Source organism: Microcaecilia unicolor, chromosome 1 (assembly GCF_901765095.1).
Source record: "Microcaecilia unicolor chromosome 1, aMicUni1.1, whole genome shotgun sequence".
Classification (NCBI taxonomy): Eukaryota; Metazoa; Chordata; class Amphibia; order Gymnophiona; family Siphonopidae; genus Microcaecilia; species Microcaecilia unicolor.
In genome coordinates this window covers 600,175,163-600,192,354 of record NC_044031.1, presented here as the reverse complement: position 1 = coordinate 600,192,354, position 17,192 = coordinate 600,175,163, and the positions used below count along the sequence as shown (strand labels likewise).

General features: G+C 44.2%; 1 protein-coding gene across 1 annotated transcript in view; it reads left to right on the top strand.

The window, feature by feature from the left end:
- COL22A1 (collagen type XXII alpha 1 chain) overlaps positions 1-17,192 on the top strand; it is a 743,309-nt gene that overhangs the window by 562,922 nt on the left and 163,195 nt on the right. The window contains exons 37-38 of the mRNA XM_030219538.1: positions 6,900-6,953; positions 7,971-8,075. Coding sequence (XP_030075398.1) covers positions 6,900-6,953; positions 7,971-8,075 — 159 coding nt within the window. The remainder of the gene's footprint in view (positions 1-6,899; positions 6,954-7,970; positions 8,076-17,192) is intronic.

The following is a 17,192-nucleotide window of genomic DNA, read 5'->3' as shown; positions in this document are numbered from 1 at the left end:
GTGCCCCCCCCCCCCCGGATGCAGCGCGGCCCCCCGGATGCAGCGCGCCCTCCCCGGCGAAAGGACACCCCCCCCATGAAAGAACCCCCCCCCCTGATGCACGCTGCTGGGAGGGTGCCGCGCACGCCGCTGGGAGGGTGCCGCGCACGCCTGTCCTTCGTTTGTTCCATGCTCCCGCTCTGCCCCGGAACAGGAAGTAACCTGTTCTGGGGCAGAGGGAGCATGGAACGAACGACGGACAGGCACGCGTGGCACCCCCCAGCAACGTGTACCCGGGGTGGACCGCACCTACCCCCCCCCCCCCCCCCCCCAGGAACGCCACTGACCTTTCCAGGGTTGGCCTGATCTTTTGAAAGGTTGTCTTTGAATGTAAATCACCTGGACCAGATGATACACACCCCAGGGTACTAAAAGAACTCAAGCATGAAATTGCTGATCTGCTGTTAGTAATCTGTAACCTGTCATTAAAACCATCTGTAGTACCCGAAGATTGGCCAATGTTTCATTTAATTTAATCTGGCATTTATAACCCACTTTACAACAACTTCTAAGTGGTTTACATTGAACAGTGTGTTGTCAATAAAATGAATACTAATTGATATTAAATTAATTAATAATAATAGCTTACAGTGGAACCATTCAATATACACCAAACATGATTATATTAAATCTTATAGTAACACTAGATCTAGCTAATATAGTTAAATTATTTGTTAGGATTAACTAAGAGTATAAGGTTAACACTATAAGGATGAACTGTTTGTATAGGCAAACATAATATGAATCACATTTTGATATATAAACATGATAGTATTTGGGCTCATAATCTTTTATTAGTCTCTTAACTGTTTTCTAAAAGGGCTGGGTTAGGGTTCTATTTTGTGAGTGTTCTGTCAGGGTTCACAGATGGTTTCATGTCTTTGTCTTCCATGTTTTGTGTCCAGGTGAGGTAAGTGTTCATGTGGCTGGGACAAAGTATTTCTGAAATAAATAGACTTTTATTGATCATCTAAAATGATATTCTGTTATTGATCTTATTTTTCACAGTAGCGAGTTCCACAGTTCTGCTTCTTTGCATGTAATAGTTGTGTTGTGTAGGGGGGGGGGGGGGGGGTTAGTCGGCATTCTTGTGAAGTTGGGATGACCAGCTTGAGGAATCTTAGGTTTCTTTTGGGTTGGTGTAGTTGGATGAGGTTCCGAATGTAAGGTGGTGTGAGGCCATAGAGGCCTTTAAAGATCATTGTTGGTAGCTTGAATTCTATTCTTGCTTTAATGGGTAGCCAGTCTAGCTCGATGTGAAATGGTGTTGCATGATTGGACCAGCAATTTCCTCCTATCAATTTAGCTGTTGCATTTTCGACTAGTTGCAGTCGTTTGAGTGATTTGTCTGGTAGGCCTAAATATATCATGTTACAGTAGTCGAGTCCTGTAAGGACCATAGCCTATAATGCAGAAATGGGTTTGGTCAAGTAGATATTTCATGTGCTGGAGAAGTTTTAATTTAAAGAAGCTTCTACTTATCAGGTTGTTTAGCAGGACTGCTATATACTCCAATCATTTAACTGGTAGTAGTTGGGACTTTGGGTAGTTGATCACAAACCCTAATAACTCCAACATCCAAATAGTTCTCTGCATTGATTCTTGAGTACCTTCCTTTGATGTGCTCTTTACCAACCAATCATCCAGATAGAGATACATGTGCACTCCCAGTCTGCATAGCAATACTGCGACTAAAGTGAGACATTTTGTAAATAGTCTGTGAAAAGACGCAAGGCCAAATGGCAAAATGCGATAGTAATAGTGAAATCTGAGATACCTCCTGTGACTGGGACATATTTGGATGTGTGTGTAAGTGTAAGCATCCTTTAAGTCCATAGAGCAGAGACAATTGTTTGCCTGAATCATGGAAGATGGGTGCCTAGGAAAATCATCCTGAACTTTTCTTTGATCAGATATTTGTTCAGGGCCCTAAAATCCAGAATGGGATAAAATTACCCCCATCATTTTGGATACAAGGAAGTGCTTGGAATAGATTCCTTCTCTTCTTCCCCTGATGGAATGGGTAATTTGGGAGAAGTTGACACCAATTAAAGGTGTAACCCTCCCAGACTATTTGAAGAACCCACCTGTCTGAGGTTACAAGGGGCCTACCTTTCTTGGAAAAAATTCAGCCTTCCTCCAAACCTGTTGGTCATTCAGGATGGGTATGTCCTGACTAATTTGGGCTGACGTGCAAATTTCCTTTTTATCTCATCTTTAGTTTCTCTTTGCCTTTCTGTTTTTAATGCTTATGTTTCTTTCCTATTGATTAATTGGAATTTTTTTCTTTTTTTTTCTCAATTTTATAGCCTGTACACCGCTTAGTTCTGCCTGTTAGTAAAAGCGGTCTAGCAAATTTTTAATAAACTATAAACTATGTCTGCTATGCCAGTCATAAGCTCACCCCCTGCTTAGACTGGGGAGCTGGTTGGAACTTCTGGGCCCTTTGCTACCAAGGATGGGAGCATGGTGCCTGGGCTGCTGAGGAGGGCAAGTCAAGGAAGTGAACCTATGCCTTTTGAGAGAAGTAGGAAGCCTTCCAACTTCCATCCAAAATCCTCAAGAAGTGAAGGCCACAGAAGGAGCGGGCTAAGACAGAGGCTTGATGGTATCTGTCCTTTTCTTAATGAGGTCAGCGACCTCTTTCACCTTGTCTCCAAAAAGGTCTTCTCCTCAGCAAGGGATGTCCACCAACTTTTCTTGAACTTCTGTTTCTGAAACATGCAGCACATGCCATTACCTAATGCAGAAAGCCTGGATGCCATGTCAAAAGTATCATAAGTTTACCAAGCTACATGCTTTCAACACTCCTGCTTGGCTTGATGCAGTTCTGTGGCCTTCCCTGGAGGCGGAGTATCTGCACACTCTAGAACTACACACCAAGTTCTTCAAGTAAATGCTCATGTAGAGCTGGTAGGACTGGATGTGGGAGATGAACATCCTCCCAAAAGGTAGAGTGCAAGCATCCTTACCTGGGGGCACCAAGACATGGGTCCTCAAACTTCTGACTCTTTTGAGGTCAGGTTTGACTACCATGAAATGTTGTAGAAGCTGCTGCTTCTTGAATCTGGGAGCCTTTTTGTCTCTATACATAGAATCCACCTTCATGGGTACCAACTGTTCAGTGAGAAGGGTCTCTAGATTCCTCATCTGTGCAGTCTTAAGGATGCTGTGCTTAGGCACTGTCACAGCCTCCTTGGGATGGAAGTCTTAATCAAGGACGTCCAAAATCAAAGCCCTGGGCTCATCCTCAATTTCCAAATTAAAGGGGATGGCCTCAGCCGTCTCTCTCAGAAAGCTGACAAAGGAGAGCTCCTCTGGAGAAGACTTCTCCTTTCCTGAGATGGAAAAATTCTGAAGGCAGACTAAGGGATCCTTCCTCATAGGGCTCCTTGGGTTCTACATCAGACCCCTGAGAGTGGTCTATATCTGACTCAGTGAAGTACTCTTCATGGGATGTCTTTTTCTGCCTCAGACCACTGGATGTGGCCAGGCTCTAGGTGAGAGCACCAAGGTAAGGGTCCCCTTCAGGTCTCTGGGGTCGCTTCCTAAACAGGCTGGAAAGGAGCACCATAGTGGTAGTGCCAGCTCCGATGCCTGACGAGGCACCAGCATCAATGAAAGCCCAACAGCATGGGTCTCCAAAATGGACTAGAGTGGCACCATAGCTGACATTGATGCCCTTGATACCTTGTCATTGCACCAAGCTAGGATGCACCCCAGCTCCTCCTATAAAATGACCCAGAGCCGCTCCTCGAGGGCAAGCATCAGTAAAGGTGGGACCAGCACCGATGCTGTGACAGTTTGCAAAAATGTAGGAGCTGAATTGGAAGTGGGGTCCTGGCTTTGGGAAAACTGGGGGGAAAGCACCATTTCCATAGAGGGGGAGCAGTCCTCATGGCGCTGATGCTTCTCAAGTACTGGGGACACCAGTATCCTGAAGCTCCTGGCACTGTACTTTGAAGAGGATCGATGCTGGTGCTTCGCCTTTGTTTGAGCACATCAGGGTCCCTCGGTACTGACAAGGGTGATGCATAATCTGCACTGGTCCTGTGTTGGGTCCAATGATGTTCATCCTGAGCAGGCACTATCGACACCCATTGTTGAGGCAAGAAGAGACCTCCTCAATATCAATGCATTTCCAGTGTCTGCTGCAGCTCCTGAAGCCATAGGGACCAATGCCTTCAATGCCGAAGTCGATGGACCAAATTTTGGCTTGACAAAGAGTTTCTCATGCAGAGCCTCTCAACTCTTCTGTGTTCCTCTCTGCATTTGATCACAAAGCAAACAGTGAGAGGACTTATGGTCAGGCATGAGGATCAGTCACAGACATAGTCCTACCGCAGCTTGAGCACTTTTTAAACCCACTGGGAAGCTTCTGGGACATACCAGTTTCTGAGACATACCTGGAAAAATAGCCAAAGTGAAAGTGAAATCAAACAGCTCAATTCTGAAAAACTTCTCTTTCTTAATTTTTTTTATTTTAAAGTAAAGGGGGTCCCGACCGGGAGCTCCGATCTAAATAGACTGTGAGCCGGCAGAAAAGTAAAAAAAATATGAAAGTGCCAATAAACTACAACAAATAAACGGAATAGGAGAAGTAAAAAAAAAAACGGTCCCATGCAATTCAGGGGAAGAAAAAATGTCAGGAAGGCCGACAACAAATCACCAAGTTAAAAAATGTATGACAAAAAGTCCAGAGACATGTCTCCTCTGCTTTGTGGATGAAGGGAAACTGAGGGTCCCGTGTGAGTCAGCCAGGAGGGAAGACACGCATGATGCGTGGTTGGGCCTGCCAAAAACTTCTAGAAGATAAAGGAAAACTGGGCAGGCTCTGTGAATGACATCACCCAGATGTGAAAACTGTCCTGCTTGTCTTCAGAGAACTTTCAAGTCTGTATTTTTCAAAAATGAATTCATACCGGAAACTGACTGCTTTTAAGATAGCCATAGGTGTATGAGATTTGCACTAAAAGGCATTCATTTGTAAGGTATATGATATTCAGTGAAAAATATTTTCATATATTGGATAAAATTCTTGAAAATAAAACTTGCATTTATCCAGAAAACAGCTTTTCATATCAGATTTTGGAACTTACCGCTTCTTCTGCCCAGGATACTTTAGGACTGCTCCTGTTTTAAATTGTATATGTGTTTTTTTAAGTTCTGTTTTATGATATGTTGTTGTTGTTTTTGTTGTTGTTGTCTGCTATATCTATCATTTGATCTGTCTCTGTTCTCTTTTTCTTTCCTATGACAAATGACATTCTTTTCCTTTTATTTATTTTTTTATTGCACACCACTTTGCTATGTAATTCAGGAACAACAGTTTATCAAAGTTTTAAGTAAAACATAAACCATAAGGGCCTGGTTTCTCACTGTCCCAAAGACTTCTTTCAAGTGGTGTTCTGGAATTTGCTGAATGATTCCTTTACCCACTGAATTTAGCAAAGATGCCAAGTCTCACACCATAGGAGTGTGTCACACTCATTTGAAGGCTCTGTCACTCTCTATGAGCCCCTTCTCTCACTCATCAGAGTCTCATTGCTAGTGCACTAATCCTGATCACAACTTTTATCAGAGGCAAGACTATGAAGAGAAAAGCCAACTGGCCAATAGGAAGAAATCTGAGTGCATCTTCCTGCTCATTGCTCCATCCTTTTTCCCTGTACCTACAAGTATCTATACTCTGTGCACATTCTCTTAGTCACTGAGTGGAGGGTAATTTTTCAGCCTAAGGAATTTATTTTGGGTAACTATTTAGTCTAGGGGTGAAATTCCTTTGAAAAATGGTCTCTTATGTTTATTGTTCAGACTATCATTTCAAAGGCACCAAAGGAAAGTAAATATATTTTTTTTGTGTGTGTGGGTGTGTGTGTGTGTGTGTTTCTTCATTTGCAAAACAATACACATCCACTGAGAAATCTCACTTTTACCTTTAATCTCACTCTTTGGGATGAACCACACTTGGCGATTCTGATGTTGGCTGAAGTGAATAGTGTACCATTCACAGGTCACAAGGAGGCATGGCAGCAGATCCTAACACCATAGCAATAAGAGCTCCTAATGAGTTTCAGCTAACCTCCTCTGAAAGTGTCTATTTATTTCCCGCTACCTAGCGTAGCTGGAATACTGGCTGTGGCATTCCTGTAGGGTACAGCAGGCCTATGGCAGAGTCATAGGCAGCTTTTCTGCTTCTTCTTCTTCTTCTTTCCTTCCTACCTACCACTTAACCCCATTGCCCAGTCAGGTTTGAAATGTTTCTTCTCACCAGCTTCTAATTGGCCACATCCCACTTGGCTCATAGAATCATATGATGAGGGTTACAATACAGGCCCATGCGGACATGACAGGCTGAGGCAAGCTGTTTCCAGAAGCCTCAATTCAACGGTTTCCTCACTGTAACTTCATGACAGGTATGAAGGTATGATGGTACTACAGTAAAAGACATGACTTACAAGCATCATAAACCACTGTGCTATGGTGGCCGGACATTGGATTGGATTTATTGATTTTATATACCACTTTGTATGAAGTGTTTGGATACATTGCCAGAATGTATCCAAACAGAGCTTATGTGTGTATTCAGGACAATAATGAGGTGACATATTACCAATGTAAATCATAGAGGGAAAGACAACTTCTGTCACAGATAAACTAGTGAGAACCTGTGACCTATGAAACAGTGATGATAAAATGCACCAAAGACTTTTTTAGGGGTAGTAATCACTTCATTAATAAAGAAATATCTTTATTAATATGCAAGTAATGGATTATGAAATTTTACACAATGTATTATGCAAAATGTATATGCATTCCTTCAATTTTAGACAGTCTATAATTGTACATGGTTTTTTCAGGGTGTGCCTGGAAATATCGGCCCACCAGGAAAGGATGGACAACCAGGGGAAAAGGTAAGACCTATAACCGTGTCTGGCTCATAGTACAGTGCAAAAGATTGTCACGCCTGCATATAAAGCAGCAAAGTGCCCCGTGTTGCTACTGCTTCTTTCGGGAGATGAATTTGTACATGCAACATTTTGAGTTCCACAAACTACATTTTCACTGAGCTGCCTTTTGTCAGGAAAGATTTTTCGCTGTTGGTTATAAGAGTTATCAGGGGCAGCTTTTTCTAGTTACTGCATAGTAATCCAATCCTCATTTAGGGGCCTTTTTACTAAAGCTTAGCATGTACTAATAGAAATTAGTGTGCGCTAAATACTAAGACACCCATAGCTATAAAATAGGCTTCTTAGCATTTAGCGAGCACTAAATCTGTTAGTGCATGCTAAGCTTTAGTAAAAGAGCCCTTTAAATTTCCCACTCAGTAGAATGCACTTAACACTCATTCGTGGGAATGTTTTATGTAACTGTAACTGTCAACAGATTGAAAATGAAACTACTATGAGCAACTGTAACTGAGGGGGTAATCTAAATGCCATTTCTGTTTGGTTTTAAGTGCACAAATAGGTGTTTATAACATTGCCCATGATTGATATGTTTCTCTGACCTCCAGTCAGGTCTCAGTGGCGCCCCCGGGGTAGAGGGTGTATGGGTTGGGTGGGGTTTGAACTTATGCATGTATTTTATAAGATAGATTCACAAGCACATAAAATAACATGGAAAAGTTTTGTGTGACTCAGAACAGGTATAACTGTGTGAAAGTGTTCCAGCAGCAACTTTTTAATAGCACTTATGTGTATCTGTTTCCTTTATGATAAAGATATAATTTATATACATTTCTGCCACATAAATTAGGTGTTTTTATGTTCTATTCTTCTATGTATTATTTGACTGCACAATAAAAAAGGTATCTTATTTTGTTTTATTTCCATTTATCTCTAAAGTAGATTAACACAGAAATCACACTACTTTAACTAGGATTTAAGAGAATAATCAAAAAATATTAACTGTTTAATCATCTTCTTCAGGGTGAACCAGGGCAAGAAGGCAGGCCAGGATTGCCTGGGCCACATGGGGAAGTTGGACTTGCAGGGGTACCAGGGTTACCTGGAAAAGGGAAAGATGGAGAACCGGTAAGTCTGATGGCCAAGTTGTTGCACAGTGATGCAAGTTTTACATGACTGTTTTGTGGTTATCAATGTAGAGACATGTTACCACATTTTTAAAGTGTAATTATAGTTCTCCAAGGACAAGCAGACTGCTTGTTCTCACATGTGGGTCGACGTCCATGTCGGCCCAGGAATCAGCATTTTGCAAGCAAAATATAAAAAAAGTTGTGCCAGAGTCTTCTGATGCGCATGCAGCGCGCATGCAGCGCGCATGCACGGACCAATTTCCTGCCCGTCGCGTGAGCGTGTTCCCTCAGTTGTTTTTTCTCTGCGTTGAGTTGCGGTGTTTCCTTCACTGCTCCTCTCAGGCTCAGAAGAGAGTCTTCATTTTCTTCGATATTTTTCTTTTCTTCTTTTATTATCATTGTCAAAAACTTTTTTTTTTAAAAAAGGAGAAGGTACCTTTACTTTTGTTAGTTTTTCTCCCTTTTAAAGTTTCCTTTCTTTTTCCGACACGGCCGGCTTCAGGCCGCACAGTCGGGTTTTTTCCCTTATTTTTGTGCCTTTTTCTTGTAACAGCCACAATCGCGTCGTTTAATTTTGCCGAAGCCATTTTTCCTTCCATGTCATCGAAGACTCCCAGTGGCTTCAAACGTTATACTCGGTGCAACCAGACCATCTCAGGTACCGATACCCACGCCTGGTGTATCCAGTGCCTTGGGCCCGACCATAGCCCAACCGCTTATAGTCTGCGTCTTCGTATGAAGAAACGGACACAAGCGTCTTGAGAAGCCCAATGAGAAAAGCTTTTTGGGGCTCAGTCCGGTCCTTCGACGTTGACATCGACATTAGTACTAAGGTCGGCGTCGTCGACATCAACCTCAAGGGAAGCATCGACGTCGGGAGCAGAGGTAATGGCTGCTGAAAGACCAATTCGCACTGGAAGCAGTGAGGCATTGAGTGGGTCTCCACAACCCGGAGGAGGCATGAGGATTCCATGTCCTCATCGGTACCGAGGAGTCTCGATGATGGGCGTCGAGCAAAGGTGAAGAAGCAATCTCATCGTTCTCCTTCGACACATGGTGCCAGGAACTCCGGGGCGTTGAGGGAATTGGCACCTGAGAAGCGTCGGCACCAAGAGGATCACTCCCCCTCTATTCAGGAGGTGCTGATGTGATGGTCTTCTGGCAGCTCGGTACCTGCTCCTGAGCCTCGACGGAGTCTGCCACCGGCTCCTTTACTGACCCCGCAGCCTTGTTCGACGACGGCTCTCGACGAGCGCATCAGGGCCCTACTTCCAGAGCTTCTGGAAGGATTGCTGTGCCAGTCTGCTTCGGTGTCAGGGGTGCTTGCGCCTTCCGTACATCTGGCCCTTCACCTGTGGTGAGGTCCCCGACATCGGTGCCGCCTGCGGCATCGATGTCGGCTGCCACCCAGGTCGACTCCCCTTCGACGTCGGTGGAGGAAGCTTCACCGCAGTCCAGGAGGGTGTCGACTTCTCAGCACCATCATCGAGGACGTCGCTCCTCGGCACCGAGGCAGGCTCAGTTTCAGACTGCTCTGAGAGATGTCTTGTCCAATACTGAAGATGAGCATTCGTGGGAGGAAAAGGAAGATCCCAGGTACTTTTCTTTTGACGAGTCCTATGGGATTCCCTCTGAACCTTCTCCTCCACCAGAAAGAAGACTTTCTCCACCGGAGAGTCTATCCTTTATCTCCTTTGTCCGGGAAATGGCTGCGGCTATTCCCTTCCCTATGGAGATTGAGGATGAGCCCAGGGCTGAGATGCTCAAGGTCCTGGATTATCTTTCTCCGCCTAGAGAGGCTGCAACGGCTCCTTTGCATAATGTACTGAGGGAAGTCCTTATGCAAACCTGGTCATTCCCTCTGTCTAATCCCGTGATCCCGAAAAAGCTGAATCCCAATATCGGATCCAAGGGGAGCCTGGATTGATGAAGTCTCAGCTACCTCACAATTCCATGGTGGTGGACTCCGCCCTCAAAAGAGCCAAGAGCACTAGGGACTATGCCTTGGCGCCCCCAGGCAGAGAATCTAGAACCTTGGACTCTTTTGGGAGGAAGACATATCAAGCCGCTATGCTCGCTGCCAAGATCCAGACTTACCAGATCTTCACGAGCGTCCACTTGCGGAACTCGGTGAGGCAACTGTCCAGCTTGGTTGATGCACTCCCTCCGGAGCAGGCTGAGCCTTTTCGCCAGGTGATCAGGCAGCAGAAGGCGTGTCGAAAATTCCTGGCCAGAGGTATGTTCGACACTTTTGATGTAGCATCCAGGATCGCTGCCCAAGGTATAGTGATGCACAGACTCTCATGGCTGCGTGTCTCTGACCTGGATCATTCGGTCTAGCAGCGGATGGCAGATGTTCCTTGCTGGGGGGATAACCTTTTTGGTGAGAAAGTAGAGGATCTAGTTGACCAGATCAAGAAGCACAATGATGCTATGGATTCTCTCTCCCGCCAGACGTCTTCTGCTACTACCTCCTCATCCAGGAGGTTTTTTGGAGAGAATAGGAGTGCTCCCTATTCCTATCCTAGGCGTAGGTACACTCCTGCTTCTCGGCAGCCTGCCCAGGATCAGTCCCAGCACGCTCTTTCTCGTCAACAGCGTGCACCTAAGGCCACTGCGGCTCCCCAGCAAAAGCAAGGGACGGGCTTTTGACTGGCTCCAGTTCAGCATAGCCTCAGTAAATGTGTCCATACCGGACGACTTGCCGGTTGGGGGTAGGTTAATGTTTTTCACCAAGGGTGGCCTCTTATAACCTCCGACCGGTGGGTTCTTCAAATTGTCCGGTTAGGATACACCCTCAATCTGGAATCCAAGCCTCCAAACTGCCCACCGGGAACTCAGTCCTGCAGCTCCCAGCACTAGCAGGTACTTGCAGAGGAACTCTCCGCTCTTCTATAGGCCAAAGCGGTTCAACCCGTTCCACCAGGAGAAGAAGGGCTGGGATTCTATTCCAGGAACTTCCTTGTGCAAAAGAAAACGGGGGATGCGTCCCATCCTAGACCAAAGGGCCCTGAACAAATTTGTTATCCGAGAAAAGTTCAGGATGGTTTCCCTAGGCACCCTTCTTCCCCATGATTCAGGAAAACGATTGGCTATGCTCTCTGGACTTAAAGGATGCTTACACATACATCTCGATACTTCCAGCTCACAGGAAGTATCTTCGATTTTGGCTGGGAACACAGCACTTTCAGTACCGTGTACTGCCTTTTGGCCTGGCGTCTGCACCCAGAGTGTTTACAAAATGCCTAGCTGTAGTCGCAACGTCTCTACGCAGACTGGGAGTGCATGTGTTTCCTTATCTTGACGATTGGCTGGTGAAGATCATCTCGAAGGAAGGTGCTCTGGAGTCCATGCGAATGACTTTTCAGGTGCTGGAGCTACTGGGGTTCGTCATAAATTATCCCAAGTCCCATCTCACCCCAGTCCAAAAATTAGAATTCATTGGAGCTCTGCTGAACACTCAGACAGCTCAAGCTTATCTCCCCGAGGCAAGGGCGGACAACCTTCTGTCCCTGGTGTCCATGGTTTGAATCCTCCCATACCTCTAGTAAGGAAGACTTTATACTGAAATTCAAGCAAGACCGCAAAACAATGATCCTGATTGCTCCCTTCTGGCTGTGTCAGATTTGGTTCCCTTTTCTTCTGGAGTTGTCCTCCAAAGAACCGTGGAGGTTGGAGTGTTTTCCAACCCTCATCTCTCAGGGGTTGCTTCTACATCCCAACCTCTAGTCTCTGGCTCTCACAGCCTGGATGTTGAGAGCTTAGAATTCGCCTCCTTGGGTCTTTCAGAGGGTGTCTCCTAAGTCTTGCTTGCTTCCAGAAAAGATACCATGAAGAGGTGTTACTCTTTCAAATGGAGGAAGTTTGCCATCTGGTGTGACAGCAAGGCCCTAGATCCTCTTTCTTGTCTAACACAGACCCTGCTTGAATACCTTCTACACTTGTCAGAATCTGGTCTCAAGACCAACTCCGTAAGAGTTCACCTTAGTGCGATTAGTGTTTTTCATTGCCGTGTAGAGGGTAAGCCTATCTCTGGACAGCCTTTAGTTGTTCGCTTCATGAGAGGTTTGCTTTTGTCAAAGCCCCCTTTCAAACCTCCACCAGTGTCATGGGATCTCAATGTCGTTCTCACTCAGCTGATGAAAACTTCTTTTGAGCCACTGTATTCCTGCCATCTGAAGTACTTGACCTGGAAGGTCATTTTCTTGGTGGCTGTTACTTCAGCTCGTAAGGTCAGTGAGCTTCGTAGTACATGCAGCTTATATCAAATTTCATCACACAGAGTAGTCCTCCGCACGCACCCTAAATTCCTGCCAAAGGTGGTGTCGGAGTTCCATCTGAACCAGTCAATTGTCTTGCCAACATTTTTTCCCATCCTCATACCCGCCGTGGCGAAAGCAGTTTGCATACCTTGGACTGCAAGAGAGCATTGGCCTTTTATGTGGAGCAGACAAAGCCCTTTAGACAGTCCGCCCAGTTGTTTGTTTCTTTCGATTCCAACAGGAGGGGAGTCGCCATTGGAAAACACACAATCTCAAATTGGCTAGCAGATTGCATTTCCTTCACTTATGCCCAAGCTGGGCTGACTCTGGAGGGCCATGTCACGGCTCATAATGTTAGCGCCATGGCTGCATCAGTGGCTCACTTAAAGTCAGCCTCCATTGAAGAGATTTGCAAGGCTGCAACGTGGTCATCAGTCCACACATTCACATCTCACTACTGCCTTCAGCAGGATACCCGACGCGACAGTCAGTTTGGGCAGTCAGTGCTGCAGAATCTGTTCGGGGTTTAGAATCCAACTCCACCCCACTAGGCCCATTTTTGTTCTGTTCCAGGCTGCATTGTCAGTTAGTTGTTTATGGTTTCAGGTCAGTCTATGTTATGCCCTCGCCATTGTGAGGCCCAATTGACCAATGTTCATTGTTTTGAGTGAGCCTGGGTGCTAGGGATACCCCATATGTGAGAACAAGCAGCCTGCTTGTCCTCAGAGAAAGCGAAGATACTTACCTGTAGCAGGTATTCTCCGAGGACAGCAGGCTGATTTTTCTCACAAACCCGCCCACCTCCCCTTTGGAGTTGTTGTTGTTTGTTTGTTTATATGCTTTTTGATTAAACTGAGAGAACGTGCTCACGCAACGGGCGGTAAATTGGTCTGCGCATGCACGGTGCGCACTGCACGCACGCCAGAAAACTCTGGAAAAACTATTTTTTTATATTTTGCTTGCAAAATGCTGATTCCTGGGCTGACACAGATGTCGACCCACATGTGAGAACAATCAGCCTGCTGTCCTTGGAGAATACCTGCTACAGGTAAGTATCTTCGCTGTCTAAACCGAAGCATCAACCAGTCAGAAAAACATGAGCATTGCCATATTGAGACAGACCGAAGGTCCATCAGATCCAGTATCCTGTTTTCAACAGTGGTCAATCCAGGTTAGAAGTACCTAGCAAGATCCAAAAGAGTAAAACAGATTTTATGCTTCTTATCCTAGCAGTCAGTGCAGCTTCACGTCAAAATATACTCAGCATATGAGTGGTTCTAGTTTCCTTTACCTCATACACTAATATGAAATCATAATCGAGGAAAGCAGTAAATTCTTCATTTTTCTTGCAACTAAATGCTGAAAAAGCCAGGAGAATTTTCTTCCACATAATGGTTTTTAAAAGAAATTACACTAGTCCTTACAAACGTGATCTTATTTACATATTTTGAGTTGGGGAACTCAAAGTTTTCATCCCCTTTATCCTATAGATATGTAAATTTTCTCATCTCTGCTATTTCTTATTATAGCATATGTAGGGGGTAGTCTCATAAAGCCTTTTCCACGTGTGAAGCCTGTTTTACATGCAGAATAGGGCTCTTATGTAATTGTGCAATCACATATATGTATAAAAAGTGTTTCCATAGAAAGTAGGCACCTACTTTTATGTGATCTGTGCATCTGAGTGTAATTTAGGCGGAGCAGAAGTTTTGTTGTGATTTATGCACATAATTAATGAAATGTGCAGCAGGTGTAAATGTGTAAATGTGTGCATCAACTTTTGTGCACTATTGGGGTTAGATATGGAAGCTTTTGTTACCTTCACAAAATAGGCGCAACATAGGTGTCTTTTTGAACTTCTCCCATAGGTGCCCTGCTATAAAACCAAGCCCTTATGCTTCATAGGGACACACTGAAAGTTAGGGCCAGTCAGTGCTATATCAAGTATAAACAGAGCTTCTGATTTTTGGTTATCAGCAGAAAACTCCAATGGTAAATTTGAGGTTTTCAGTTGTAATCAAACCACCACCACCACCACCACCACCACCACCAAATTGTCCTTCCTTGGGCACTCAGATCACGTCACCAGCAGCTGCTGTCGTAGCCTTGTGATGTAATCGATGCAGGCTACTGCCACAGTGTCCTTTTGCAGTGGCGGAAATTTGTGCCTTTGCTCCCACTGTTCTCTGCTTCGTTGCCGGCTCTGATGTCAGCACTAGAGAAGTTTTAAAACATGAGCACATATACATTCTGCATTCTCACAGGAAACAGGAAGTGCCTGTTTTAAGAGTTTAAAATAGACACACTAAATGCAGCAGTTCAGAGGAACCATGCTGTATTCCAACTAAAGGTTAAATATAACAACAAACAGGAAGTAGGAAAATAGTGAGATATAACAATGAGCCACTAGGTGGCATCAACATAAATTAAAATCTAAAATATCTTCCCCCCCCCCCCCCCCCCCCCCCATTGAGTGATGCACAACTTCCTACTGTAAATGTTCTACAGATCAAGTCTCTGAGATACTTTGAGTGGCAGCCAATGTGAATGTAGACAGGGCTTTTTTACGCATGAATTTACTGATTCCTGTCTGGCATTGGTGGGTACCTGTACTTGGTACCATACTTCTGACAGGTGTGCCAGCTCTGGACTGCTGATATTTGTCTGCGGTGGCTCTGCTGAATGTATCATTAATAAACATTTCAGGACCCAGTTTATAACCAACATTGAGGTTATAATCTTGTAACATCAATAACTTACTTTTGAAATCGCTTGGGTGCACATAATAGGGACTTTCTGAAAATTGCTGTCAGAGGCTTGTGATCAGTTTCTGCTGTAATTATGTCTTGGCCATAGAGCTAATGATGAAAGCACTGGCAAGCAAACACAATGCTGAGACTTTCTTTTTCGATTTGCTTGGCTGGAGTAAGTGCCTTGAATACAAAAGCCACTGACTGACATTCTTGCATTAAGCAACAGCCAATCTCATTTTTGCGAGAGTTAACACTGTATCACAGCGGGCTTGGTAACGTCCTAGTACCTCAACACAGGGGCAGCAGCAACCAAGTGATTATTTCCTGTATTGCTTGATCATGCTTGGAAGCTAGTGCCAAACTGCATCTTTATGCAGAAATTTTCTCAAGGACTCGCATATCTCAGACAGGCGTGGTATGAATTTCACTAGATGAGTTACAAACCTAATCAAGCGCTGCACTAATTTTACATCTGTAGACAATGACATATGCTGTATGGCATTAATCTTCTCTAGGTCTGTTTTCAGGTCCTGTCAAGACATGTCCATGAAAGCAGACGTCCTTCATTCTGAATTGTAATTTCTTTATACTAAGCTGTAGCTTTAGTTGCCAGCAGCGATCCATTAGAGCTAAGAGCATGTTATTATGGTCAGTGCTCTGCCTCCTCATCAGAGTCACCACAGCCAATGAGGAGAATGTCATCTGCTATTTGCTAAATGCTACTGAGCCCAGCCAAAAGTTCATTCTGCTTCTGCTGATACACCTCTGATGCTACAGAGACTCCAAATGGAAGTTTGAGCCATCTTTTTCTGCCCCAAGGGGTCTAGAATGTGGTCATGAGACAGCCTTTTTCATCTAATTTACATTGCAGCAGTGCATCATTTGCATTAGCAAGTGTAAATGTTCAGGCTTTGAACAGCTCATATAAGGATCATCAAGTATTGGTATGATATAGTGCGATCTCTTCAGTGCAAATTTTACACAGCAACTAGTGGGGGCAGAACCAGAATTTTCTTATTCTGGTCCCATGTTAAAGTGCAAATTAAGGTGTGGTACCTGTCTGCAGGTAATGTGGGGGCACTTAGCCATTTCTATTTAGGAGTGCCCCCTCATTAACTGTATGTTAGCTAGTTAGTGCATGGTAAGCTCAGTGTTCTCTCTGGCTAACGTTTCCACACCCATTCCTCACCCATGCCATGCCCCCTAACATGAAAAACATTTAATATGTGGTTTACCGCATAACACCAAACTCCTTAATGCAGTTGTCTCTAGTAGTTACATAGTAACATAGTAAGTGACAGCAGATAAAGACCTGAATGGTCCATCCAGTCTGCCCAACAGTCACATTCATTATAAATTCAAGATTTAAATCAACATTGGTTCAAATGGTGGCTCCTAAATTTACACCTGACCTCCCCACTGAAGCATTAATTCTACAAAGCACGCCAAACTGTAGGTGTGGCTTATAGAATACTGCTTAAGCGGGGGGGGGGGGTAGCACTGATTTTTTTTAGGTACCATATATATAGAATCTAGCCCTAAGTGCTTAATGCACTTTAGTAAAAGTGCATCTTAGATTGTTACATCTCTGGGGACTGGGAAATACCTACTGTACCAGAATGTAACTCACCTTGAGCTTCCACTGAAAAAGGTGCGAGCTAAATCCAAATAAATATAAATAAATTAAATTCATTAGTACTCTTAAAAAATTTGGTGCATGCTGAATTTGATACACAATAATCTCTGAATTAAGCTGTGATATAAACTTTAAATAACATCTGAAAATCAGGAAAAGAGCACAAATGAAAATGAACCAAACATTTTTATACTGTGCACATCCCTAAACTCTCAAATTTCACCATGCTCGTCTGCAAGGAGAGGGGAAATAGTTTGCTAGGGCTTTAGAATAGATGGATATTTGCAAATAAAACAGAGAGGGGAGTTGTGCCCCAGATTAGTGGTGAACTAGAAAGAAAGACATGAGGTAAATTCAGGTAGAGTGTGATGGTCTGGATTAAAGGAGTAAGCTGCTAGTGAGAGAAGAAGGGATGGATGCTTTTACTCTTGTTTATAATTTCTATTACCTTTTCAATTTATTTG